At 38.4% G+C, this 26862-nt stretch overlaps 6 protein-coding genes and 3 non-coding genes across 12 annotated transcripts; 4 read left to right on the forward strand and 5 right to left on the reverse strand.

The window, feature by feature from the left end:
• Window positions 1-3954: 3954 nt before the first annotated feature.
• On the reverse strand, window positions 3955-5531 carry hpo-32 (Remorin_C domain-containing protein). The gene is made up of 7 exons (NM_059160.7): window positions 5451-5531; window positions 5340-5399; window positions 4809-5288; window positions 4671-4757; window positions 4466-4618; window positions 4315-4419; window positions 3955-4265 (listed from the first exon to the last, which is right to left on the reverse strand). Exons 1-7 carry the CDS (start codon window positions 5504-5506, stop codon window positions 4172-4174), a joined length of 1035 nt encoding a protein of 344 aa, NP_491561.1. The 5' UTR covers window positions 5507-5531; the 3' UTR covers window positions 3955-4171.
• Window positions 5532-6100: 569 nt separating this feature from the next.
• Window positions 6101-22592, reverse strand: let-526 (ARID domain-containing protein; the record flags this gene model as incomplete). 4 transcript variants are annotated; one of them, NM_001380177.1, is made up of 14 exons in its annotated part: window positions 22540-22592; window positions 19001-19124; window positions 18876-18950; window positions 18718-18810; window positions 15263-16028; window positions 14750-14940; window positions 14289-14688; window positions 10451-11647; window positions 9641-10281; window positions 8485-9548; window positions 8059-8368; window positions 7897-8008; window positions 7501-7847; window positions 6101-7105 (listed from the first exon to the last, which is right to left on the reverse strand). In NM_001380177.1, the coding sequence occupies exons 5-14, from the start codon at window positions 15924-15926 to the stop codon at window positions 6968-6970; spliced, it is 5064 nt and encodes a 1687-aa protein (NP_001367394.1). In that variant the 5' UTR covers window positions 15927-16028; window positions 18718-18810; window positions 18876-18950; window positions 19001-19124; window positions 22540-22592. The 4 variants fall into 4 exon arrangements, 3 of the variants coding, with proteins under 3 accessions (NP_001367394.1, NP_001293325.1, NP_001368147.1); NR_131382.1 differs by having other exon boundaries at window positions 6968-7105; NM_001306396.3 differs by lacking the exon at window positions 22540-22592 and adding an exon at window positions 16750-16923 and having other exon boundaries at window positions 6968-7105; window positions 18717-18810; window positions 19001-19126.
• Window positions 17069-17203, reverse strand: F48C1.12. The gene has a single exon (NR_050108.1). It is a non-coding gene; the product is annotated as an Unclassified non-coding RNA F48C1.12 (non-coding RNA).
• On the forward strand, window positions 19533-19806 carry F48C1.3 (uncharacterized protein; the record flags this gene model as incomplete). The annotated part of the gene is made up of 2 exons (NM_059163.1): window positions 19533-19596; window positions 19667-19806. The coding sequence occupies 2 exons, from the start codon at window positions 19533-19535 to the stop codon at window positions 19804-19806; spliced, it is 204 nt and encodes a 67-aa protein (NP_491564.1).
• F48C1.15 lies at window positions 21117-22085 on the forward strand. Its single transcript, NR_131383.1, has one exon.
• F48C1.13 lies at window positions 21250-21397 on the forward strand. Its single transcript, NR_050109.1, has one exon. It is a non-coding gene; the product is annotated as an Unclassified non-coding RNA F48C1.13 (non-coding RNA).
• Window positions 22593-22690: 98 nt separating the features above from the next.
• On the reverse strand, window positions 22691-23324 carry F48C1.5 (DET1- and DDB1-associated protein 1). Its single transcript, NM_001392292.1, has 3 exons — window positions 23236-23324; window positions 23051-23185; window positions 22691-23001 (listed from the first exon to the last, which is right to left on the reverse strand). The coding sequence occupies exons 1-3, from the start codon at window positions 23308-23310 to the stop codon at window positions 22837-22839; spliced, it is 375 nt and encodes a 124-aa protein (NP_001379598.1). The 5' UTR covers window positions 23311-23324; the 3' UTR covers window positions 22691-22836.
• Window positions 23325-23419: 95 nt separating this feature from the next.
• On the reverse strand, window positions 23420-24501 carry F48C1.6 (OCIA domain-containing protein). Its single transcript, NM_059165.8, has 5 exons — window positions 24316-24501; window positions 24138-24268; window positions 24007-24088; window positions 23850-23963; window positions 23420-23787 (listed from the first exon to the last, which is right to left on the reverse strand). The coding sequence occupies exons 1-5, from the start codon at window positions 24469-24471 to the stop codon at window positions 23533-23535; spliced, it is 738 nt and encodes a 245-aa protein (NP_491566.1). The 5' UTR covers window positions 24472-24501; the 3' UTR covers window positions 23420-23532.
• Window positions 24502-24911: 410 nt separating this feature from the next.
• Window positions 24912-26351, forward strand: fbxa-145 (F-box domain-containing protein). Its single transcript, NM_059166.4, has 5 exons — window positions 24912-25046; window positions 25092-25569; window positions 25617-25685; window positions 25737-25840; window positions 25946-26351. The coding sequence occupies exons 1-5, from the start codon at window positions 24931-24933 to the stop codon at window positions 26265-26267; spliced, it is 1089 nt and encodes a 362-aa protein (NP_491567.2). The 5' UTR covers window positions 24912-24930; the 3' UTR covers window positions 26268-26351.
• The last annotated feature ends 511 nt before the right edge of the window (window positions 26352-26862 follow it).

Here is a 26862-nt window from a genome sequence, read left to right on the forward strand (position 1 = left end):
GGACGGAAGAAAGGTGCACAACATTTACACACTTTTTAAAAAGAAAAAATGGGATTGTTAATTTGTTTTCTTTTTTTTTTGAATATAGAGTAAAACCACAAACAAATTTGGCTAAGAAAATTCTGTATTTATCTAGTTCCCAAAAACCCAAAAATATATTTTCCTTTTTTTCCAATGGAAATGGTAAGTTTATCAGATTTTTGTTGCATTTTAGAGCGGTTACGGCTACAACAAAAATGGCGAGAAGTCCATTTTTTTAGCCAAGAAATGGGCGGGGCCTAGACAAGAAAATAACAAAATAGACTCCACCCATATCGTGGCAGTTTTGCGTTTTTGTCTGCTAATTGATAATTTTAACGGATTTTTTTTGAGTTGGTTAAACTCGCGATTTGAGATCATATCTAGGTTCCTACTGTAGCTGATCGGGAATTTCACCCGATCAAATTCTGTTGAAACTATGCTCGTACTAACTCTAATCGCAAACAAGTTTCAGAAGGGGATAGTGTGAATGAATTGTTATAACAAAAATCAGAAGAACACGAAGAAAACGGAACGAAAAGATGACTAGACATGACGGGAAGAAAGTAGTGAAATTGGAAATCGGTGAGAGGAACGAACGATGAAAGAAAAACAGTGAAAGGAAAACGAAATTGGCTGTTATCGTCGGAAGACGTTTAGTTTTCTATTGGAAATTCGGGAATGACAATTTTCGAAATTGTGCCAAAACCGTCATTACACCAATGGAGCCTTGCTCACTATGAGTTTTAAATTATTAGTCAACGAATGAATTACTAAATTAGATATTTCACTGACAATGTCATTTATCAAAACCAGTCCACCAACTTGATTTTCCATTTTGAATACGAAAAATAGTGTTTGTGGCGGTTTCACACCAGAAAAGGGAACGGTCACTTATTCAGAGGAAGAGAGCATGCGTATCAGCACATCGGAACATGGAGACGGAGAGACTTCACGAGAAGTGTGCACTTTGGATAATCCCTTCTTCCAACCCGAACCTTTCGGTGGTGCCTGTACGATGCGGGAAAACGAACAGAAAACATGGAACATGAAAATGAAATAGTGACATAGAAAACTCGGGAATATCAGAATTTACTATTTTTAATTAGTGTGTATCGTTTTAGCTAAAATGGATCCAACTTTGGAACGAAAAAAATTAATAAATATCCAGCCTTTTAGAAATTACCTATGCGCAGATTTTCACAGAAAAACTCAAAGTTTCAACCATTTTCAGAAATTTTTCGATTTTGTTTTAAAAAATTGCTTTGAAATGCTCCGAAATAGTATAAAATTCAGAAACACCATAAAAGAAAAAAGGAAAAAATCAAGGAAGAAGGAAAAAAAAATTAATTCGAAACGATTTTTCAATTTTGGCTTATTTGAATTTTCCCGTTTTGAAGAAATTTCTTCTTTAATTTAAATTCAAATTAACCCAAATTTGAAAATTTCGTTTGTAGGTGCAAAAGTAGGGTTATTTTTCTTCTTCAATTTTTTTTTCGATTTTCTTTTTTATTTTTTTCACTTCTGGATTTACTTTATCAATATATAAATGGTAAAAAATTGGAAAATTAGTTGAAATCGTGTTGTCTTCAAAGAAAAGGTGTACGTGTCAGAAAGAGTAACCCGTTGACACACAAGAAGAATAAGAAGAAGAAGAATCGGAAGAAAGATGATACTGATATTCTTTCCTTTTCCCGACTTCTTCTCCTTGTTACCTCCGCCATTCGGAGATTTGCCGGCCGGATAACACGGAAAATGAAACGGAGGAAAACGATGAATTGACGGGTTGGAGAATACAAGGAATATGCCGAGGGGGAAAGTGGATGAGAGGGAGAAGAATGAGAAGACGACTAATTCCATAAACCGTTATTCTTATTGACAGCGTCGCTTTTAAAGATGACACAAGAACGGAAGTTAGAAAGAAACTAGACGGTTTTCAGTTAATATTGAAAATTGGTTCGAAACATGGATGTATTAAACCTCATCTTTCAACATGGTAATCCAAAATTTTAATTTAAAAATTAATACAGAACTGTAGAAACAGGTTCGTTCGACCTTTTTAAGCTTTCAAGAAAAACAAATTTTCAGATCAGGGGTGCGCGGCAACTCTGCAAATTCAGCCGTTTCCTACATTTCTGTAGACTTTTGAATTAAAAATAAGAAATATCATTCTGAAATAAGCAGTTATGTACGTTTGCCGAACATCCCTAGTTCGAAACACTTCAGCAGATCTGCCAAGCAGCCTCTAATAAATGCCGAGTGTACAGACTCCGCCCCTTTTTCGCGTTTTTTTTGGCTTGCGAAAAAATGTCACACTGCATTTACATTCACAACTCCAGAGCCGTTTGACTGAATTTTATAATATTTGACAGCTTACTAGAAATATTTTGCCCCACGGTGGAGCAAAAAACTGCACAAAGTTTGGAGCAAAACTGAGCTCAGGGCGGCTTTCCCCAGTTTGAAAAAAATTTTTGTTGTTCTTTTTACCCCCAAAAAACCATGTTTTAATTGAATTAAAATTCGGGTTTTGCTCGGTTTTGTTCCAAATTTATGTGCAAGATACTACTCAGAGAGGTGGATTTTTTGAAAGAAAGTTTGAGTTCATAAGTGCAAAAGGCAAAAAGTTGTGATAAAACAAAAGGCCAAAAAATGCCATTTTGCCAAAAAAAAATTTTTTTCCGAAAAAGTAATTTTTCGTCTTTATCTCAAGTTCTACTTCATCTTTTTCGATACTTTTTTTTCTACCCCACGTAAAAAAGTACGCTGAACACGATTTTCAACCCAGAATTAAGAAAAGTTTTATGAGTCGGCCGAGCAAGACGAATAAGTGCCACATTTTGCACACTTTTCTATTTTCGTGAATCTACTTTTTCAATCATAACTCGGTCAGTTTTCAAGTTTTCTTAGTTTTCTAAAAATTGACGTGTAGGTCTCATCAAGACGCATCGAGACATATAAAATGTGTAAAAAGTTCAGTGGGAAAATTTTTCAAGAATAAAATAATTCAAAAATTTAGTACTGGGGGGAGTGGTTTCCTGGGTCTCCTGAACATTTTTTCCACTAAAGTTTTGCGGAATGTATTTTTGATTCATAGTTTTTGATTTTATTTAATGGAAGATAAAGTTTCGTCGCATTAGAAATACTCTGCCAAGAGATATTATTTTTATTAATTTTCAGGCCAAAACTTGTTTTTTTCTACAAATCGACCGGTTTACGAGGTATAGCCCTCAATTGTACGTCTCCTTTTTGGGAAATCAATAATGAGTACAATCCTGTAATAAAATTTTCAACAATTCGTTTTCCCGCTGACATATCAGTAATAAACGGTTTTCGAACGCCTTTTCTCAAAATGTAATTATTGAAGAAAGCGGAGTCGAAAAACGACTCCCTCCAGAAAATTCCCTTCTCTACATCCCAGTTTGAGGTGTCTCCCGCATGGCCGAGTGGTTATTGCGTATGTCTCAGAAATTTTGGTAGTTGGTTCAATTCTGCCAACTGACAAACTTTTTTGTTTTTTGTGAGTAATCGGGATTCGAATAGAAATACTCGATTTTATACAAAATATGGGTACGTCTCCCCTAATACAAAGCCTCCTCAAACTTCAATCAATCAAAACTCAGCTTTAACTGATTTATCGGGTGCTTCTGTTTTTGGTCAAACCGAACTCAAAAACTAAGAAGACTCCCATTGACCTACTGAAATTTTCACAAACCCTCTAACAGGTTCGAGGCGAAGCCGAGAACCTACGCCCGGCAAGGGGACTCGCCTTACACCCCCTACAACTGGCGGGCCCGCTAGTCAAAAATTGAGAAAAATCAAGTTCATGGAGCAGGAAGTTATTTAAACTCGGGTATTCTTGGCAGTTTTAAAATATAAAAATATATATATATATATATATCAAAGAAAAATAACATTTAGTACAAAGCAAACATAACTGGGGCCTTTAAAATTTTTATCCAAATTTTTATGGGGAATTGAACAGAACATAGCAATAAAAAAAGAACAAAACGAACGATAAAGATTGAGAAGAATTTCAACTATTTTCAAACTGAAAACTTCTAGTGAATCAATAAGATTCAGTCAATCTGGCCAGTCCAGCTGGTAGGATAAAAAGTAACAAAAACACAGGGATTCAATGATTTCATGATTATGATTAAAACATCTTGCTGACGTTGATTTTGTCGGAATTTCCGAGAAGACCATTGATAGACCAGGACTCCGACGAGTTTGAGTTCGAGAAATGAACACTGAAAAACATTTTTAATCTAAAATTTTAATTTCTCATCAAAAACGTACCTCATTTTTCCATTCGAGTCAGTGGTGATGGTCATCTTCATGTTCAGCTTAGCAACAGCCACTGGTGGTGGTGGTTGAGAAGGATTTGGAGAGTAAGAAGCAACGCTGAAAAGCCATTATTTTTACTTAGATCTTTAAAAACTTTCAAAACCTCGGAGAAGCTGTAACTGTGGATGCATATGATCCGTTGGATGAATTGCAGCGGCTTGGTGGAAAAGGGTGGAACAGCTGTGGAGAGTTGTTGTAAACCTGCCGATTTGCCAACGACGGGATACGCGATTTGGAGCCGCTGGATGGAGCAGACCTACAATAAACAGTAAATTATTATTTATTTTTAAGTGATATTTGATTATTACCCCTGGACAGATGTAGCTCTCGTATTAAGTTGAGGCTTTGAAGCAACATGTGTCGAGTTTGGAGTTCGGCGTGAAGCAGAAGTTATACTGAAAGTAGGTTACGACATGATTCGGTTCAATATTTAAATTTAAAAGTACCCATGATCAGTAGTGGTTCCATTGTTGGAAAGAGTTTTCTTGGTTGAACTTTGCGAGGGAGCCACACTTTGTGGCTTTTTCGCAGCTCTCCAGTTGACGACTTCAGTCCAGCCGCCGTATCTTTCCTTGTTCACCTGTTCGTAGGACTTCATTCTCACTTCTCGTTTCTCTTCCATCTTCTCCATTGGCTTACTCTCCTTCAGCCCAGACGCAGAAGTGACAGTTTCTTGAGAAGAGGTTGTCTTGATCGACATTTCAGACACTTCGGAGACACATGACGCGAATGAAGCATCGGAATTACTATTAGTATCGTCGTCGCAGACAAGTGGAGTCGAGCAGCGCAGATTGAGATCTTCAAAGTCGGAAATTGAACTGAATGTGACGGATGACTCTGTAGAAATCGACGGTGCGCGTCTTCTAAGTCCAGCTTTCAGCATTTCGGACTCTTTAGTTGTATCGAGTGATTCACAAGGAGTCACACTGGAAGAAATGAATGATAATAATATATATTCAACTTTATTAAATATTTACCTCTCAGAATTCACAGAAGAATCCGTAGCATTTGTCTTGTGGGAGCCGTCGTAGATAACACTGGAAGCTTAGAAATTATTTGCGAGTGATTTGTTCAATCTGAGTGCTCACTTAATCTTTCCGCCTCCATCGGTGGAAATCGTGAAAGTGACTGATGATTCTGCCATTATTGTCTCAGATTCGGTAAATTTACTGAAAATTTTGAAGAAACCTGTTCGACAAATTTGTAGGATCATGAAAGCTATATTAAACCGATATACATAGGAAAACAACGTTGAAAGTTGAGTAAATCATGTAAAATTCGAATTAAAATTTAAAGATGTTCTATAATACACTCGGTCCACTAAGGTGAATAGAAAAAAGAAAACAAATATAACAAAAAAAAGTTTGGGCAAACTTTCGAAATTTGATTTCGTGCATTTTGTCGTAGTGTTGGATGTACTGTACGCAAACACATGACAACGCCCGCGCGTTTAAAAACATTTACAAAAAAAATTCATCAGCGCCTAAATCGGTGGGTTTCGCTGATATTTCAGTTATTTAAATAATTATTTATAGTATTTTAAAATCAGAAATAACAAGATTGCCAATTGTGCATTCAGAAAGGGCAGAAAAATACGCCTGTAATCACCACCCACCCAGTAGTTTTTGTGATATTTCCGGAATATTTCGTCAATTTGTCGTAATTTCCTCATTTGCATCCCTAAATATATGACAAATCAATATATTTTATTTATTATTTATATATTCCATATCTTTTCGCATTTTTCCAAACTTTCTCTTATAAACGTTTCGTAGCGCTCTGAAGTTCTTAAAATCGATTCATAAAACAACAAGTGATAAATAGTACCGAATGAGATTCATTCATTCTTCTCGAATGAGAAATAAAATGTATATATCGTGATGATAACCAAACATAAAAGGGTTCAGTGAAGGGGGGTGTGGATCAATAAGGAGCATAAAAGTCAATCAATAACCGAAATTTTAATGATTTTTTTGTAGAATGAGGAGTGGAAATTTAAAGAAAAAGAAACGTTTGTGGATAACATAGAGGTGGTTTTCAAAAAGTTTGTGTTATACATATATTTGATGGATCTTCAAATCACGGGAAGAGAACATTTTGAGGTTGTTGATTTGGGGGAGGGGAAGAACGAAAATAAATAAATTAATGGTTCAGATGGGCGACATTTCACATAAATTTCTTTGAAACAGATGATGATGATGATGGGGAAGATAAAACATTTTGGGGGAGAGATGATAGGCAAAACAAAAATAATTACATCGCCTCCAAAATTGGATAAAATTTTAAGGAAAAATCGACACAAAAACGACTTCCATTTCGTTGAATATACACGCATTTCACTGAAAACAAGAACTGACCCGCATTATCACACAGAAAAAAAAACAATTGAGATAGGTCATAGGATTTAAAATGGAACAAAACACTGGATAAGAGGCAAATGAGCTCACGAGTTTTCTAAAGCAGAATGGGCTCACTTGCTTCTTGATAAAAATTAAAATGAAATGAAAAAGATCACAAAAGTGTTGGAGTTAGATCGAAATATGGAGATGGATGGAGCAACAAGGCGAGAGGTATGATTAGAAATGATATAAAAAAGGAACTACGATCATGCAACGGCTGTCGTCAGAGCACCATCATTTTGAGAAGCATCACCCAGTGTTCCGTTCGTTGAAACTGAAGATTTTGATTTATCGAATCCGTTGGAAAGATGGGCTCTTTTCGCTGGTGGCGGAGAACGGGATTGCTGAAATTATTTGATATATTAAAAACATTTCTAAAAAATATTGAAAACGCATTTCTAATTCCAGATCAAATTTATGGACCAAAAATGCGCGGCAAATCTCTGCACAAAACTGCTTATTTTAATATAATCCATGACCTAACTTCTTTTTTAATAAAAATTGATACAGAAATGTAGAAAAATATTTATTTTTGTCGAAATGGTTGAAAAAGACCTCAAATAACCCATGAAAGTTGACATTTGCAGAAAAACTTTAAAAGGAAAACGATAACCTATTCTTTATATATTTTCATGGATTTAGCTTCAAAATGTCGATCTTTTGAATAAAATATTCTGATTAGATTCAAAAAATTATTTAGAATGGTTTTTTTCTGATAAATTTTTAAATTAAAACAAACCTCATCAATAAGTGCAGCAGCAGACCGTTTTTGCGATAATCGAATAGCTTCTGTATCATATCCATCACACGATTCCCCTTCGTCAATTTCCTTTTTCAAATCCTCTTCTTCTTCATTTTTATGATGATTTTCATATGGAGTAATGACGGCCGCTGCAGCTTCTGACGACAATGGTCTACTACTTGTTTCGCATTCCAATGTACCATTCCCGTGAACATTTACCGAAGTTGTCGCTGCTGATTCTTCGACTGGCTTGGGCGAAGAACTCGTCGATTTTTGTGGTGGTGCTGCAGCATCCGAGTTTGTAGATGTCGATTCCTTGTCGTCCGTCTGGCTCGGTTGATATCCTGGAAATAACTTGACGAGAGTGTTAAAATTGTCAAATAAACAACGAACCTTCAGAATATGTGATTTTCAGTGGTTCTGGAACGTCTTCGCCAAACTCTTTGACAAATTCTTGAATTTCGTAAAGTGTGTCGGCAATCATTCCAGCCACTCGGGAATCCATCTGAAAAAAAATCAAAAATAAATTTTTCTAGAATATATTTTTTAACCCACCAATTGGCTCATTGTGAATTGTAGAAGGCGAGTTTGATGTTTCATGTAAATCTTGTACGCCTTCGGCACTTTCACCAACAAACGGAGCATCGAAGCCGCTCTTCGGAGCATTCCAACAGATGTTCCCATGAGTTCTGGATTGTCACGAAGGGCAGCCATTCCATGAGCTTGCATTACTTGATGCATATTCTGATCGGCTGAATCGATGAATAGAATGAGATGGGCTATGGCAGAAGTTTCCATTGCACATATGTAACATACAGCTTCAGAAGCGATGCAAAGAGCATTCAGTATCACAATTGCGAATTCTCTGAAAAAGATATATTTTGGAAACATTTTTTAAATAATATTTTGAAAAAAGTTGAAATTTTTAATTCAAAAAACGTGATCTTATTTCAACTCTTGCTAATTGAAAAGAAAACAAACCTATAATGAGTTTCCTCATTCATTGTGAGCAATCTCGTCAGTATATGCACAAATTGTTCGACACGTGACCAGCTTCCCGTGGAGAGGAACATGTCGACATTTCGTTCAATCACAACCATTTTGCACATAATTTCCAACGAGTAATCTCTCGGCGACACCGGACATGGAATCGACGAGTCTGTCGCTTCGGGAACTCTTGACACGGACCATCTCAGTAATCCATCATAAATCGGGTATGCAATCGCATCAGGCAAATCAACAAGATTCAACGAGACACTCATATGAGTAAGCATCACGAATGCATCATCTCTCAATTGATTCGCCGTTTCCACCATCTGAGCAGTCGTTGCATCGACTTCATCGAGTACAGACTTCTCCTTGGCGCGTTTTTCATCTGCTGACAGTTGTTTTGGTGCAGTTTTCAATTCTTCAGCACTCATAACTATTCCAGGTCGCTTTGATGAAATCTTGTGCTCCTTGACATTTAGCTTTAAAAGCCGTCCAATAATAAACAACAGGGCCTCATTTCTAGCCATCAGAACATCACTTCCAGCAACAAACGAGAAACCTCGTAGAATATTCGACAGAGCAAGTGCTCTATGAGCAAGTTCTTCCATTGCTTGACTTTTAGGTGATAGTGCAGTGGGCCTGGGCCACGCGAGCTCAACCTCATGCTTACAATCAGATAACTCGTCTGGACGAGCTCCACGCATCAGAAGAACATCCTTTTTCTCCTCAGCTACCTCATCTTCAATTTCTTTCTTCACCTCCACAGTATCAATCGTTTCTGTTGATTCTGTTTCGAGATCATCCAAATATTTGGAGAAGACAGGTCGTGGACGAGTCTTTTCGTGAAGAAGTTTGTCTCGAAGACGTGTAGCAATTCGTTCAGCGAGTCCACCTCCTAATCCAACAGAATTTCGATCTTCTACATAAGCGGAACTGATCGAATGATCAACCATCGCATCAGAGTTCTTCTCACCGCTTTCTCGAGAAAATCGTTTTCGAAGAGCAGTTGGAATGGATTCATCACGGAAATGCACTTGAAGACCATTTCTTGACATCTAAAAATTAATTTTGTTGAAAAGTTTTTCCCACAATTTAAAATCTATTTTTTCCATAAATTTTGAAAAAAAAAAGTTTTTAAAAAACTCACCATAGTGAAAGTTGCAGTTTTATCACTGCCTTTCCTTGGAACCACAGGCATTTTCTCGATAATCGATTTAATTCCTCCATCTTTTTCGGCTTTCATCATTTTTTCCACAGTCTCTTTCGACTCATCCATAATAATCGGTTTTCCAGGTTCGGTAAGTTGAAATTCGGCCGGATACATAATGGAAAGTGTTGCGTAAAGATGCTCAACAATAACATTAACTAGTCCTGGCATTTGTTGAAGTGTTGGATGAGGATTTGTATCATCATAGAGCAACACATTTAAAGCATTTATCGCCCAAATAGCTTCAGCATCAAGTCCCGAACGAAGTGACATAATCAATCGTCGTGGTGTCGCGTTGATCAGTTCTCGTGCGTAAACTTTCCGCCGTTTCACTTGATTCTGTGATGTTGCAGTGGCTTCAATGCATCCTGGAGGATACTGATGCTGTTGCTGACTGATTACGTGATGCGCATGGGACATTGATGAAGATGGTGCATGTGCTGGCCCTGGAGTCGCCAACGTGTTCGCAAGATAACTTCCTGTCGTGGGAGTCGGCTGAGTTGATGTAGATGGTGCAACAACGGGCATTGTAGAAGAGAGCGGTTGCGGAGTTGGCGCTGATGCTCGAGACGGTGGAGCCGCTGGAATACAGAAATAAATTTTCCAACAAATTTATTAAACGCGTAAATATTTAATTTTCACGTTTTTTACTTTTTTTTTTATCAATAAAAATATTTTGAACTTTACATTCAACTTTACTTATAAACATTATTTTATTTCTCAATTTCTAAACTTCAAAAAACAACTTACGAGTTCCATATCTCGGTTGCTTCCCATTGGATCCTGCAGCACCAGATGGAGACGGTGCTCCCTGAGCCGGTGGCGGCGGTGGCATACGATTTTGTGGGGGACCTGGTGGCACTGGTCCACCTGGATATGGATATGGTGGTCGTGGTCCTCCAGGAGCTCCTTGCTGCTGTTGTTGCTGATGTTGTTGTTGTTGATGATACCGTTGTTGTTGCCATGCGAGATATTGTGCATGTTGAGGATGTTGAGGATGACTCGGATGGAATCCAGCAGGTGGTGGTGCTCCTGGCGGATACCCGTACGGTGCTCCTGGGGGTGGAGCAAACCCTGCTGGTGGTCTCATAGCACCCGGTGGCCCATATCCAGGATATCCTGGATAAGGACCTGGATGTTGTTGAGGTCCTGGTGGTCCTGGCGGTCCTTGTGGAGGCTGTTGAGGTTGAGGTGGCTGCACAGAAGTTGGTGGAGGTACACTTGTCGACGGAGCAGGCGTATCGGACGGAGTACTAGAAGTTGGTTCTCCAGGTGTTGATGTTTCACTACTTGTCGTTGTTTGAGCATCAGCAGCAGCAGAAGCACTTGGAATAGTTGAACTATCCGGTGTTGCACTCGGTCCGGGGCCAGCACTGGGAGCTCGACTGCCTGCTTGACTTCCTCCGGCGACTGATGCTGGTTCGACGTGCAATGTTGTTGAGGCTGACGCAGAAGCAGGCGTCGGTGGTTGATTTGAAGCTGATGGAGTTGCTGGTTGAGTATTGGCGCCACTGGTTGGTGCAGCTTGCGACGAAGATGCTGCCTGAGGAGCTGGTGTCGTTGATGGAGCCGGAGTAGATGCTTGTTGAGCTTGAGCAGCTTGAGCCTGAGCAGCAGCTTGTTGCTGAGCATGATGATGTGCGGCAGCGGCTTGTTGATGAGCATACCACTGTCTTTGATGTTCATCCATTTCTTGCATATGCTGTGGCATTGGTGCTCTCATAGCTTGAGGTCCCGGTGGAGGACCCCCAGGTCCACCTGGAGGCCTCTGATGTCCTGGATATTGACCAGGGGAGAAAGCATTCATATGTTGTGGTGGGTATCCAGGATGACCAGGATGTGGTGGCATCATACCATGTTGCTGGTAATAGTGATAATTCGGATCCATTCCAGGATGTCCAGGGAACTGAGGTGGCCCTCCTGGTGGTCCACCTGGTGCTCCATTTCCTGAAAAATTGAAAATATTAGATATGAGATTTTACAAATTATTTTTTTTTAATACTGAAATCTGATCTACCTAATGGGTGATACCCTGGTGGAAAGAATCCACGACCACGATAAAATTGTTCACTACGAGAAATATGTCCATGTGATGGTCCTGGTTGTGGCGGATAAACTGGCGGATAGCCTGGCATAGGATAATTTGAAGGAGATCTTTGAGGAGTGGCTCCGGGAGAGGGTTGACCGGAGCCGTGTGGGACTTGTAAGTAACCATTCTGATGTGGTCCATTAGCCGATTGAGGTGGTGGCATTGGCCACCAAGTCGCTGATACATGCGCCATTCTCATCAAATCCTGATGCTGATTGAGCTGTGTCGGCGGAGGAACAATATCAAGTTGTGATTGAATATGTGGCGGTAATTGATGAGACGTTTGAGAAGTGGATGGGGTGGTGGATCGTGTTGTTGACTTCGACGAACGTCCACCACCACCTCCGCCTCGTTTGCCTCTCGTCGACACTTTGAGAAGCACGAAACTGAGCACTAGGTGCTATGAACCCTGATGAGTAATTTTTTGTAGATCAAAAATTTAAAGAAAAGATGCGATTAATTCAATAATGAGTAGAAAACACCAAAAAAATCTCAAAATGCACCCAAACGGTAGATGAGCGATAGATGAAAGAAAGAGAGGGTGAGAGAGTGCGAACCATAATAAATGGGCGGAGCCATCACAGATACAGAAAGCCTTAGCACAGAAAGCGACTGACAAAGGAACGTGAGAGACTGAGCGTAGGAGATTTCAGACAAGCAGACACATCAAAACATCGACGAAAATGCTGAAGAAAAATAGGAAAAAAGAGAAGGAAAAAAGATAGAGGAGAGGAAGGAATATCGGCTGGAGGCGTGGCTTGTTGTTGTAGAAGAGCGACAGCACCTCGAGAAAGAAACTGACAGGCAAGCGTCATCTTAGTAGCAACCAGTAGTAGTAGTGCATCTCGTTGACACAAAAATGAGTGATTTAGTGCGAAAATATTGGAGAATAAAAGAAGCGAGGGCGCAGAAAAATGTTAAATTGGTAGTTGAAGAAACTATCCCCCTCCAAGGTGATAGGTATGTGATAAGCGAAACAACAACACGAAGAAGGAAAGAGTGTGAGTTAGAAAGAGAGCGATGGTGAGAAAAGGACATATCAGTAGCGTAACAGATTTTCACGACAGATATGAAATCTTTACTCCAATTCCCAATTCTCAATTCTCAATTCCACTTTGTTGCTATCAGCTAATCAGCTAAATTCTTCGAACAAATTTCCGTAAGTTATTCTAGATTCTAATAGAATGGATAAACTTTACAAACTGAAAAATAAACAAAATAAATTGTTTTTCATAAAAAATCGCTTGAATCTTTTTTTGGATCAAAGACATCAAAAATGCAAAAGAAATACAAAACTCCATCAGTAACATTCGTAAGGGACCAGTGAATCACCGACGGCGCTACAGTAACCTAGGTAGTAATACAAATATTACAAACCCTAACAGTTTCTTGCTAGAAATGAGACAAACGACAAAAGAGATAGATGAAAATGTCATGGTATCATCACATCATTATTGTCGACGTAAGATAGAGAAAGAGAAGAAAAAGGAAAATATATCTTTCTCAAAACTACCTATATCCTACCATCATCACCATTATCCGCTGTGACGGAACAAGAAGAAGAAGAAAAAAACCGAGAAGAAGGCAACGCCGACTGCTGAGTCGCTGATAAGAGGTGGAATAGAGAGGGGAAGAGAGGGAGTAAGAGCTCTCAGTTTTCCTCCACAAAAGAGCCCCCATACATATACACACCATGCATATACACAACTACTGATAACAAGAAAGAAGGGAGGAAAAGGTGATGACGACGAGACGAGAAGCAAAGTGTGTGAGAGAGAGAGAAAGGAAAAGAGAAAGAAGTCGATATGCATATTCATATGATGATGGTTGCCAAGTGAGCCGCCAAGAGCAGCAGCAGCAAAAGCAGCAGGTGGAGAAGCAGCACATCGATGAAAAGGGAGCTGATTGGGAAAGGAAAAAGAAACGATGCGACAACCATCCACCATCGCCTCTCTACTCGTATACACAATAGATGGATGGACATACACGGCGAGAAGAGAAGAAGAAGAGGTGAGTGCTCTCGGAGCCTAGGAGCGAAGCTTAGAACTGGGCGGAGTCATAACCGAGTTGATAGTCACGGAAGAAAGGAGACTCGCTGCGTGGTTGACGACGACGTATATGAGGGAGTCGGGAGGCGGGCGCCTATACCTCATTATTATATACAGCTAGCCATGAGGCTCTCACCGGAGAGCCGCGCTTCTCGACAACGGTGATGGAAGAAGAAGAAGAAGAAGGCACGAAGAGGACATCGACGATGCGACAATAGCGATGTCATAGAAACCGAATTCGGTGGCTGCTACGAATTTTGCATGCAACCAGGTTTGTAGTAGTTCTACATGGATCATTTCATATACTAATTTTAATTGGCACTTATATCTATATCTCACTTTGGTATTCGGAAGAGGACAAGAAAAAGGTACGTCTCTTTTAGAAAAAGTGCACATAGAATAGTCACCCATTTGGTAGATCAAATAATATATTTTGAAAATTAAAACTAACCTGGATAAGCTCCTGGTGGTCCAGGTGGTGGTGCTCCACTACCTCCCGGAGCTCCATGTTGCGACTTCTGATCTCCTTGTTGAGCCGCGGCAACTGCTGCTGCAGCTGCAGCGTTTCCACCGGCCGGTTCTCGTTTCCTTTGTCGTTTCATTTTATCCGCAAAAGCAACCTCATCCTCCGGATTTCTCCCGGTTTCTCGACATTCTAGCATTAGTAAATGCCGTTGATAGTGCTTTCTAAGCTGATATCCTGCGGCTGACGATTCAGCGAGATCAGGATTCGCTTCGGTGCACAAATTCTTCCAATATTTGTCTTTTGTAACTTGCTGAAACCCTCCTTTCGCTCTGACACCAATGTATAGTCGATGAAGATCGATACTTTGTTTTGAAACTTGTGGAACCTGTAATAAGTATATATTTCATTAAATTCTCATCCCATTCTCTTTTTCTCATTCTCGTTACCATAGTAAGGGGCTCTCCGTTATGCTCGCAGAACTCTATCAGTCGCTCGAAAAATCCCCTTCTCTCCGCCATCACTTTCATCGGATTGTGAAGAGTTATCGGTCCGACAAGCTTCTCAAACAGCTCCGCCTTGCTCAGAACCTTTCCAGACACTTTTGGCGTATCGGGAGCAGCCACAGAAGCTGCTGACGCTGAAAACAGAGAGCATTTATATTTTGTTATCTATTCGTTGTTGATAAGCCGCGTTGGCGTCTTGCCAAAAACATCTTTTCGAGGTCAGAGAACGAGAGACATAGACGTCATGCGAAAAATAATATAGAGCAACGTGTTATTTACACATATATATTCTTTTTCTGATCGACTCTCAATAAATTGGCCTCACTAGTGAGTACAAGCCTCTTAACATTTCAATCCTAATGAGATTTTTCGTAGATCAAAGCAACTTTGAGAAGTATACAACTTTTAGTTTTTTCCGCAAAATGTTTCAATCTAATATCTAACATAAAAACTTACAACTAGGTGTTGCCTGTTGCGATGGTGGAGCTTGTGGAGGCATCGGTGACATAATTTGTTGTGGCTGTGGTGGTGGTGGATGTTGTTGTGGTGGTGGCTGAGCAGGCATTTTTGTACCACTTGGCTTATCATCTAATGATTCTTCAGCAATTGAGGATGCCGAAGGAGACGGTATCGGCTGAGAAGATGAAGAAGGTGTAGCTGGATTTCCGTTCGGACCTTCTTTTGGTGGCACACTACGCGATGCTGCTTGTGCTTGTTGCTGAGCGGCCCATTCCGTTGGCGTTGGACCAGGTGGCATTCTGACCATATCTCCTGGAGCCATCATTGGTGGCCTCATCATTTGAGGAGGATATCCATATGGAGCACCAGGCGGCGGGTATCCATATGCAGGATGTGGATAACCAGGATGATGTCGTGGAGGCATTCCGTACGGAGGATATCCTGCTGGATAACCTGGTGGCATTTGATATTCTGCTCCTGGAGGTCTCCATTCCATTGGTGGCATACCGGGATGTTGCGGATGATGCTGTCCCGGTGGTGGTGCAAAACTGTTCGGAGGTACACTATGATGCTGTGGAGGGTGTTGCTGCGCTGGATGCTCATATGGTTGTTGAGGTGGAGGTAAATTTGGTTGTTGTTGCTGCTGTTGAGGAGTAGGCATGGAAGCATCAGGAGCAGGGGGTACTTGATCATCTTTCTTTGGTCCACCACCACCATGTGCAACTTCAGCTACCGAAGCGGCGTATTTATCAGCATCTTCGCCCTGTAAATTGAAAAGTATTTAGATATGTTTTATTTAATTCTCTAATCATGATTCTTTTCGTGTACATCCAAAATCACATTCCTCATATTGTCACATTTTATCCGCTATTCAGTTCAGCAAACACATTTCGTTTCTCCTGTCAACATCCCATATCTCATTAGCAAGCTCCCTTATCACATTCCAATTAGAATATTATGCTAGAATGCTTCTCCACTAACCTAAAAAAATCGGTCGACTCGAATAATAGAGTATGTGTAGCAGTCATGAGATCGCAGATTATGAACATGCATGCACAGGACCGGATTAGTCTATATATTCTCCGCGTGGTGGGCTATTTTCCCTCAAAGATTTTCATCAGAAATATGCATTTAGACGGATTCGTCAAAGTGCACGAGCGCATAGAGGTGATTATAGTATTATGGAGAAAAGGGGCTCAGGATGGAGACGGAATAAGAATAACGTAGATTTCACCAAACCCGTGTGATATTCAAATGTATTAGGGATCAGAAAGTAGAATCTCGTGGAGTTTATATATCAGTGAGTAATGATAGGGTACACATTTATATCATACTATACTCAACTTTTCAAATCCCTAGGGAATTATATATATCTAGTGATAGTCTATAAATAATGACTCATCTTCTCTAATGTCACTTTATTCATTCTAAAGTCGCCAATTTCCAAATTTTAAAGCTATTTTCTGCATGCCTCTAACTCTAACCAATAAACAATCTCTCCTGCCATCCAAGTACAGCCGACCGGAGAGACTCGTCATCATCATCGGTCATTACAAAAACAAACAAATAAATGTGAGACGAGTCCGAGAGAGTGTGAGACGTAGCATATTAATCACTATTCAGTTTCCACGTGCCGTCTATTTCTCCAATCGGCATTTCCGTCTCTTATTTCATTCCATCGGAACGAGTGAGAGTGATGGGCTTGTTTATTTCATATGCCTCCTTCTTCAACTTTTCATCATCATGTGTATCTTGTAATCTTCGGTCACTCGTCACTTTCCCAGGCCTCCCCTTTTCATTTTTCTCCTCCAATCGTCGGAGAGAGGGGGAACGAGACTGGACACCGAATCGAAAGGGACTCCTCTCCGAGACAGAAACCAAAATGACGTCACGAATGTTTCGTTTCCGATGTGATCGTCGGTCTTTCACTATTTTCCGCTTCTGAGAGTGAGAGTGAAGAGAATTAGTTGGCAAAGTGAAATATGCTTATTGACAGATGTGCAACCTACTTCTACGTTCTATGCACTGAAAATAGTGCAACGACTAATACGGATATGAGTACAACGTCATCAGCGACGGCGTCCCGTGCTTCTCAAAACACAATCAAGACGTGTAGTGTCTCTTTGTATGTGTGCGTATGTGCTTGACGATGGGAAGCAAGCACATAAAAAAGGAAAAAAAAACGAAAAAAGGAGAAGGCAAAGGAGAGGTCTCCTTTTTCAGTCTTTCCCGATTTTTCGTGCAATGCCTGTGTTTCTTTTCACTTCTCCACATTTTATTCGTAGGTTTGTAAGTTGAGCTGTCAAATTGGATGGCTGATTTTCCAATCTCACTATCTGAATCTGAATCCATTTGTAGATCTGGAAACTATGTCTGGTGGCAATAATCCTAGTGAAATTTTTCGTACTAAATATTATCTATTATCAGATTTTTCAAACTTTTTTGAAATCATTTTTCCCTATTCATCACTAACAAAGAAAACTTCAAACGAAATTCTTAGAATTTTTGGATGATTATGTAACCTATACATTGGTGGCATCTTCTAGATAATATTCAAAAACATTATATTAATGTTATAAATTGGTATTTAGAATCTATGGAAAAATGTTCGAAAAGTTGCTATTCAACAATTATCATTATTATTGCTTATTGAACATGATATAATATGTTCAAACCATTGTAATTAAAAATGAACTACACTATGTGATGATGGCTTCTGTCTCTAAACTCTCTATTCTTTTACATGTTATTTTCGTCCCTTCCGTCTTTTTTCGCGCCCCGTTCGTTCATTTTTACCCCCTACCCTCCCTCCAGTGTGTGTGTGTCCGTCCGTCATGCGGCTTGCGTCGCCTTCGTCTTTTTGAAAACCGAACGATAGGAGACACGGTGGAAATAGTTCTACAAGTTGAGAGTCCGCAGTGAAATTGCGCTGTGTGTGTGTATAGAATGTAGAGAAGAGAAAGAGCGACGACTGCGACCCCGCGTCCCGCCGTCCATTCTCTCCGCAAACCGAATCGCATAGAGTGTGCGTATCGCAGAGATTCCATACAGATCAGACGGCGAGATAGTACTAGAAAAGTGGAGACACCCGCTTCGCGAAGGCCATAGCCTGCTTAGACAACTAACCATAGAGCGTGCAAATCGGAGAGACACAGCGCTTCTTTGACAACTAAACGAAAGGGGGAGACAGATGGCCTAGTCACAAGCGAATCGAGACGGAGAGAAAAAGTATTCAAACGCAGCCCCTCACCAACAGCCCCAACAGCGACCTTCTCTTTCTACCCCCCTTTTTGCTTCCCTCGATCATCATCATCCCCGCCTCCCAATTTCATTCGAGTGGTTAGACAAGCGAGGAAATAGTAGGCGAAGATGAAGAGACATAGAGGAATGAGTGATTTTCGGATTTTGTTGCAGAAAAGAACACGAAGGAAGTGATGATGTCCTGGTTTTACCCTTTTCTGTTGCTGCTGCGGTTGTTGTTGCTGTTGCTGCGACTCATCACCTCTCGACGGATTTTCTGCGGTGACTGCATTTGATGTAGTTGGCTGAAAATTAAACAAAAAATGAAAATATTCTCCAACAAATAATTTCAGATTAAAAAAAAAGTTACCTTATCTTCATTTGTCTCCGTTCCAACTGCATTGTCGTCACCTGGCATGTTCTCTCTGTTTCAGTGTTCTCCTTCCTGAAAAAAAAAAAAATAATGAAAATAAATCTAGCTTCCAAAAAACTTACAATTTCCGTCGACACAACCATTAACTGAATTTATACCGTAAATTTCCACGAAAAATTCCTTCGCCCTCGTTTTCCGTGCGCTGAACAAGTTCCAGAGACACAGCACGGCAGGGGATTGTTTTGTCTGAAAGAAAAAAAAATGGTTTTAGATATTTAAAGTCAAGTTACACAAGAAAATATTGCAGAAAATATTTGTTTCGTTTGGATAAATGATAATTTAAATAAAAAACTTTCGAGGATAAAAACAGTTTTTTTCTATCGTATTTTCACTAGAAGACGCACTGATTAATTCAGATAGGTCTCGAAGCGCGAACAAGTTTATGGTAGTTTTTTTTGAATTTTTTGGCTGCTTCACTGAAAAGTTTATGGTGACATTTTTAAAGTGTATTTTTCATAGGGAATAATTACCTTTTAGCGAATTAATTCGAAAGAAAAATGCAACGAAAACAACCACAAAAGTTTGAAATGGCTACCATAAACTTTTTCGCGCGCCGAGACCCATCTTAATAAATCCGTGCGTGCGCCTTAAAAAATGCATCTCAAAATTTATAGGAAAATTACTATAATTTTAAACACTTTCAAAGCAGTTTGTATTGGTAAAATGGAGAAAAAATAATTTTGTATTTTTTACGCCTCATATTTGAAAATAAAATGTTAAAATTTCAGATATTTCTATATTTGGATTATATTTAACTTCTAAAGGCCGTCTTTTTTTTGAAAATAAAATCAATAATTCTGAGAATTTAAGTGAAAATTCAAAATTGGCGGTTCTGGGATCAAAATTGATGGAGCACTGTACTTCCTGAAATAGAGAACTCTTATCACCTACTATTCTCTATCACCCAATTGATGATCATAACCATGAACCTCTTATTATCAAACATAGTCATAATACGGCGCAACAAAAATACAAAAGGGGAGGCTGAACAACAACAAAAAAACGAGAACGACCCTGGTGATGAGTGATCACAAGACAGTGAAGAGACGCAGAGGCGGAAGAAAGAAAAATGAATATGAACTTGAAACAGACACACAATGCTTATGGTGTGGGAAAATGAACGGAAAGGAAAAAAAAAGAAATGATGAAGAAAGAAAGAAAAACTTTTTGTTTATCACTCTGCGTTTCGTCTATGATTTTTTGGGTGGCACTTTTTGATTTGATTTTAGAAATTGAAAGAGCTTAATAGAGTTGCTAGGAAACTACCGTATGACTTCCATATTAATAATTATTTATTCATTTTTAGGTATACCGGATTTGAATAGTTTTTGAACATTCTATTTTTAAAAAAGTAAAGAAAATGTTCGATTGAAATATAAAATGTTATACAGCTTTTTTTCTAACTTAAAATTTTTTATTTTTTCGAAATGAATTTTAAACTTAATTTTAAGGTACAGCGAATTTAGTATTCGAACATTTATTTCAAAAATTTTTTTAACGTTAGATTTTTATATAAATTTTTGGTTTCTATACAAAATATAATTTTTGACTGAACTTAAAATTCCTCTATTCAATTTTTTTACATTCAACAAATTTGTTTTATTCGAATATTTCAGCGGGAAACTATAATTTTAATGATTTTTCGAAAAATAGGAAACAAGTTATTTGAAATGTGAAAAGTGTATGGTATATAATTGTTAGATGAGCGAATCAACTGAATAGTATCGCAAAAATTTCGAATTTCGCTCGTTTTTACAGAATTTGAGTGAGAAAATATATTATTTCTTCGAATTTCCTCGACTATTTAAATATTGAATAAAGCATTTTGTTTTTTGTTATAGTTTTCTTACAACCACCAAAAAATTTATTCGCAGAAATAATGAAGATTTGAAAATCGATTAATAATTTTAAAAAAAAACTCAGAACAATTCTAAGAAAAAGAGCGAAACAAAAAAAAAGAAAAAAATGTTCGTTTTGTTCAACATAAGGGTGTCAGGTTTCAAGAGTTGACGTTGGGTTTACAGATATTTTGACTGCATACAAAATATGATTTCATACACTTTTTTCTAATTAACTATCAAAGTGATGAAAGAAAATGAGAGACAAAAATACGGAGAGATATAGGCAGAAAAAAAGAAAGGAAAACGATGTTGAACCCCTTTCCTCCGTTTTTTTCTGCTCTTTCCCATCATCACCCCATTTTTGATTGGCCACTGGTCAAGAGAAAAAGAGCGCGTCACATTGCATACATGCACATAGAGCTCCGCATCAACCAAAAAAAAAAGAGAAGGAGAGTCGACAACGACTACGACGGTGTAGACGACGACGACGACGTTGTCGTTGGTGGTGTGGACCAGAAGAGAGAGAAATAGTAGGGAGAGAGCTTGGTTTGCAACGAGAGAAAAAGGGAAGCGCGCAGTCTCTCCATCTCCATCTCTCTCTCTCTCTATACCATTCCCTTCTATGTGCCCTATTATGGTGGGGAGGTTTGTGTGTATGTATGTATGTGCGGGATGATGGACGTGAGTGTGCTTGGGGGCCTATGTGATGGCGGTCTCTAGGCCATCAGATCCTTCTCTCTCTCTCTTTCATTCCACTCTGTCCATTCAAATGACGGGAAGGGGCGGGCGCGAGGCGCGCCACGACGACGACGACGACGATTGAAGGGAAGAAGAAAGAAGAGATGGGATAGGGGGAAAATAGTCGCCGCGGGCCTTTCTTTTGCACACACATACACATACTAGGGAAGAGAGTCAGAGATAACTAAAGGCCTAAATAGAGACTACAGAGGACGAAGAGACGGCCTAAACACTGAGTGAGACACACACGCGAATAGAAAAGACCGGGCGGGATGGTGTGTCACTCACACACACATTGTGAAATAGTGTGAACAGTGAAGAGAGACGGTGCTCTACCAACCATCGGTGGCCTCACCTCGCTTGCCTCGCTACACACACACACAGGGAGTCGATCGATTAGAAACGGAGAAGAAGAAGGAAGACTAAGAAGGAGGAGGAGGAGACGATGGGGGTTCTTCCCTCTATTCTGATGAAGAAGAAGAAGACGTCGGCAACAGCAGCAGCATCGGAGAAGAAGACTTTTCTAGTTCCTTTGGCGCTGCGCGGGCACTCATCTTGTTTCTTTCTTTCTTCGAGGAAGAGGATGAACGATCAAAGTGGAATGGGCGGTGCTAACTGATCGAGGAAGAGGGTACTGTATCTATCGGTGAATTAGGGATGGTTAATGATTTTCTGGGAACAATTGAATAGAAACATCGGAAGAGAGAATTCGAATTAGGGTTGGGTTAGAAGATGAGCAGAGACGAGTTTTGTGCTCTGTATCGTATACAGTAGGACCGAATCCGATATTTTTTTTCGAAAACGAGAACCGAAAAGGTTTTGTTTGTCAAAAAAAAACAGTAAAAATTTTTCCAAGTTTGAAGCTTTTTTTTCGAGAAAATTTAAAGATTATGAGCATATTCGTACTCTAGTTACAATTAAAAGTATATTTTTTCGAAAAAAAGTAGTTTTTCAGTTAACAACAAGAATATAATTTTTTCCTCCAGCTTTTGTTCAAAAAATTTCTTTAAAAAAGCGAATACCTTTCAAATCCCTATGAAATTTCCAAAGAAATGTCGTTGCGCGATTGTGGCTCCTGAAATTAAATTTTTGTTAATTAATAAAATGATTATGCTGAAATAAATTTAATGGCTCGAGTAACCATTCGCAATAAAAATAATTTAAACAATAAACCAAAATCATATAAAATTTAATATTGCAATTTTGATCACATTGTGGAGTAGGAAAACGTTACGAATTTAAAGCGAAATCGAATGTACAAATAAGAAAAATACCGGTAAAAATGAGGAATTATGAAGAAAAAAAAAGAGAAAAACTAATTATATGTCCTGTTGATTTCGTTGCTTCTTCCGTGAGGATGATTGTTGTGATGATGTTGATGGCTGATTGGCATCCTCGAGTTGATCATCGGATTCGGACGTTGAATGTTCTCGCTTCACACCTCCAGCTTCGCCTGCTCGACGTTTTTTCGTAGTTTCTTTTGGCTGAAAATTCGATGAAATTAAAAATTTTTATAATAAACTTAATAATTACCTTCGGAATATAATTCTTCTCTAAATGATTGATAATGAATGGAGTTTTTGGTGCCTTTATTTTGTAGCATTCTCCATTATTCTCGCCTTCAACATTCCGACAGACCACTTCGACAGGTTCAGTTTTCCGTACTGTCTGAAATTTATTATTTAAATATATCCAGAAACTAACTAAACCTGACTTACATCTTTTTTTGCGGACAACTTCGTAAAACTCTCAGGATTCTTGCACGGTAAAGGTCCAATCGTGAATTTTGACATTTTCAGATCAAAATCTGAAAATAAATATTTTGGAAATTAAAAAAATCTTCAATATATTCTCAAAAGGTATATTTTTGGAATTAACCAAAAAATTTCTAATAAAAAAATGTTTAAAAAAAATCAAAATAATTTATGATACAAAACAAGAAAAATGTAACCGGCGATGTGTGTACTTCACTAAATAAAATCTATGTAAGCAATTCCATTGAAAATGAATTAAATCTACGAAAAAGTGTATCCTTGTCCCTGATTGCTGTCTGACGACGGTCCAGAAGGTGTTCCAGACATGAATCCTGAATCTTCAACACCGTATGGCGAAGGAATTGGTGGAGATGGGCGGCGAGCTCGTGGAGATTGTTGGAATTCTGATGTCTCTCCTATTTCTGTCTTGTATGAAGAGAATGAACCGTCGTAGGAAGAATTATCGCCAGAAGAAGGAACACTGTACGTGTAATCATATGAATTTGGTTTCGGATTCTGAAAATTTTACGTTTGATTATTAGAATTTCTTTTTTTCAGCTTTCAGTAATATGTTTTACCTCAACTCTCTGAGCTGCTGCTTCGCCATCAATTCGCACTAAAGGAACTACGCCGGCTCCTCTATTTTGGCGGCGAATATCTTCGTAGTTTGTCGATGACTTGGCGAGGTCGTACTGAAATTGGCCATTGATCAGATATATTAACAATTGAATTTACTTTTTTCCATAGTTGATCAATTCTTGGCTTGATACGATCTCGGCATGTGCCCATGAACATCAAATTTGAAGCAGTGAGAGAACTGAAAAATCAATAAATTATTTCAGCAACAAAATGTTTAAAAAACATACGCAATCCCCATTATAGCATAAAATGGCCATCCTTTGGGACCAAAATGATATTGAGCGGGAAGGCGAGTACGAGCTAAATACAAACTGCCGAGAATTGCTCCAGTTATCGGCAATCCACGTGTCATTGTAACCTAGAAAAAGAAAAAGAATTAAAATACATGAAACTGAGATGAAATACCTCCGTGGTGCAAGTTCTCATCATTTCGGTCAATTCCTTTTGTTCGTCACTGGAGAGTTTGTTGAGCAAAGCATGAATCTGTTCGTTGTTGAGCTCAACCTTTTGAGAAGAATCTCCTGTCGGTTGAGAATACATAAAACCGTCGGATGAAGACATTTCTGCAATCAAAAGTAATAAAATTGGTTTGAGAAAACAAAACAGAAACATTAAAAAGAGTGAAAGTTCGCTCTATCGCGGAAACATTTGTTAGAGGGTGTTTTAAAAGCAGTTCTGTGACAAATTTCGTAATAATATAACAAGTGAATAAGTCAATACAGCATTAAAACAAATAAATAAAAGCAACACTTTAATTTTAATTGAAAAAAAGTAAAATCGAAACAAAAAATTTCGAGAAAAAACAAATTGACAAATTCTGCAAACATCGTCACGTAACAAATGCAGACGAGTTGCTGCGTCTCTCTTATCCCCACAGTCTCTCTCCTTCAGACCAAATTGGCTACCGTACCCACCAAATATTTTAATCGAAAGTTTGTTCGAAAATTGAAATTGAAGTATTTTATTTTTAATTCGATCGTTAAAGAAAATTGTTAAAAAATAGTTTTCCAGAAATATATAATGGGAAACTGTTCTGGCACTGCAAAAGTCGAGCTGCTTGAGTCCTTCGAGAACTGGAACAAGCTTCCACCTGAGATAAAGCTGGAATGCATGAAACATCTAGATTTTAAGACAAGGTAATTGACATGATTGAAAAAATAATAATTAAAAATACATTTCAGATTCATAATGCGTAGTGTTTCACGCACCGAGAGGATCCTCGTCGATTCACACAATTTCAAACTCGACTCGGTTCGAATCGAAGGTCTTTTGCCGTATCCTATGAATACAATTATTCAATCAAGTTTCGACACTCAAAAAATCACGATTAAATCTGGAAATCATGAACAATGTGTGGTCCATATGAGAAACCGTCTTCGATTTAATGAAACAATCGTCCCACTGCTTGTCTTCATTCTCAAAAATGCAACTATCAATGATTTTTCGATTGAAACAATTTTGAATATTGATTGGAGCAAAGTTCTACAAGATGCTCTCAATTCGAAGTCATTGAGCATCAGAAGCTTCAGTGGAGTATTGCTGAAATTTCAAGAAGCATTTTTCTTTGTCAATAAGCTCAATTACACTTCAAAGTCGATTTATCTTGACGGACATGGATGTAAAAATTTCCCAATAGATCAACTGATAAGTATAGAATCGGTATGCTCACTCGAACAAAAACTCAATTATACCATCCTAGATTTCAGGTTTCCAACGCATCATTGTTGCAAATTCGCGATGTTCAGAGTAAAGATATTATCTGGAAAATTGCAAATGTACATATTTCGAAATTCCATAAATGTGTTTAAAAATGTGTTGAATTTTAGAAATGGATCGAGACAGATGCTGCAATTGGAACGAGATTTCAGCTAACTTCAATGAGCAAGGAAATTATTACCCAATTCTCATCTCATTTCAAGAACAGAATCATGTAAGAATTAAAATGATAAATAATATCAAACAGCACAAAAAAATATTTTAGGGCAATTAAAGCAAAATTCCATAAAAATGTGAATAATACAACATTTATTTCCAGTTCCGCGTCTGACGTCGAGATTCTCATCAGGACTGATAACCCGATGAAGCATATTCTTCTCAAATTGGCAAGAACTTGGAGAGTTGCAAGACCATTTACTTGTATTGTAATTTCCGCTGAAACCGAACAATCCGAATTCGTCAACTTTGGAATGTGGGTCTCTAAAAAAGTGATACCACTTTGGGAATACATCTCTTTGTTCCTGGCTGATGAATTCAACGACGACGATGGTCTGAATTTGTCGAGTTTCCTTATTCTGCTCTTACACTGCATCTGGCTCATTTTCAGCATGCTGTTCAAGCGTACTTTCTACGGTCAATAACTCATATTTCTCTCAATTTGTTTTGTTATTTTGTTGAATTTTCTTATTGTTGAAAATAAAAAAAATAAAAAAAATCTACAAAAAGTGCAAATATTTTCAATGTTTGTCTTCGTCTCACAAAAAGTTCAACAGGAGTTTATACATTTTTTGCAGAAATTGTTATGATTTTCTTTTGAAGCCATAGTTCTTTTCGTCTGAGATCTCTGCATTTTCTCTTAATATCAACAGGAAATTGCACAAATCGGATGTATCATGATGTTCAGTCCAGAACACAGTGTTGTCTATATATATCATTTTATAATTTAAATAAATTCAATGTTTTTCTTGAAAGGTCCAGCTTCTGAAATGCAAAAAAATCATAATTGTAGGTTACCAAATATCACTATAAAACTTTCCAAAAAATTTTAATACGATATTTTGGTCATTTTAGAACCATTACTTGCAGTCCAAAAGGCGCAATTACTCACTTTTCATCTATCCCAGATTTTCTGACAAAAAATTTATGTTGTCCTACGAGTTTAAATTTTTTTAAACGTTATAATAATTATTACTTGAACACTCTAGGGTTCCAACCTGCAGAAATGCTCACAATTAA

Source organism: Caenorhabditis elegans, chromosome I (assembly GCF_000002985.6).
Source record: "Caenorhabditis elegans chromosome I".
In the NCBI taxonomy this organism is placed as follows: domain Eukaryota; kingdom Metazoa; phylum Nematoda; class Chromadorea; order Rhabditida; family Rhabditidae; genus Caenorhabditis; species Caenorhabditis elegans.

Bases quoted from the DNA above. Each gene is read 5' to 3' on its own strand.
- hpo-32 (NM_059160.7), bottom strand. From the start codon at position 5,506: ATGGCAGAATCATCAGTCACTTTCACGATTTCCACCGATGGAGGCGGA. The intron at 5,289-5,339 runs GTAAATATTTAA...CATTTCTTCCAG, and splicing joins TCTTCTGTGAATTCTGAGAG to TGTGACTCCTTGTGAATCAC. The intron at 4,758-4,808 runs GTACTTTTAAAT...ACCTACTTTCAG, and splicing joins GGAACCACTACTGATCATGG to TATAACTTCTGCTTCACGCC.
- F48C1.5 (NM_001392292.1), bottom strand. From the start codon at position 23,310: ATGTCAAAATTCACGATTGGACCTTTACCGTGCAAGAATCCTGAGAGT. The intron at 23,186-23,235 runs GTAAGTCAGGTT...AATAAATTTCAG, and splicing joins AGTTGTCCGCAAAAAAAGAT to ACAGTACGGAAAACTGAACC. The intron at 23,002-23,050 runs GTAATTATTAAG...TCGAATTTTCAG, and splicing joins AGAAGAATTATATTCCGAAG to CCAAAAGAAACTACGAAAAA.
- F48C1.6 (NM_059165.8), bottom strand. From the start codon at position 24,471: ATGTCTTCATCCGACGGTTTTATGTATTCTCAACCGACAGGAGATTCT. The intron at 24,269-24,315 runs GTATTTCATCTC...TTCTTTTTCTAG, and splicing joins TGAGAACTTGCACCACGGAG to GTTACAATGACACGTGGATT. The intron at 24,089-24,137 runs GTATGTTTTTTA...TTGATTTTTCAG, and splicing joins TATGCTATAATGGGGATTGC to TTCTCTCACTGCTTCAAATT.
- fbxa-145 (NM_059166.4), top strand. From the start codon at position 24,931: ATGGGAAACTGTTCTGGCACTGCAAAAGTCGAGCTGCTTGAGTCCTTC. The intron at 25,570-25,616 runs GTATGCTCACTC...CCTAGATTTCAG, and splicing joins AACTGATAAGTATAGAATCG to GTTTCCAACGCATCATTGTT. The intron at 25,841-25,945 runs GTAAGAATTAAA...ATTTATTTCCAG, and splicing joins CATTTCAAGAACAGAATCAT to TTCCGCGTCTGACGTCGAGA.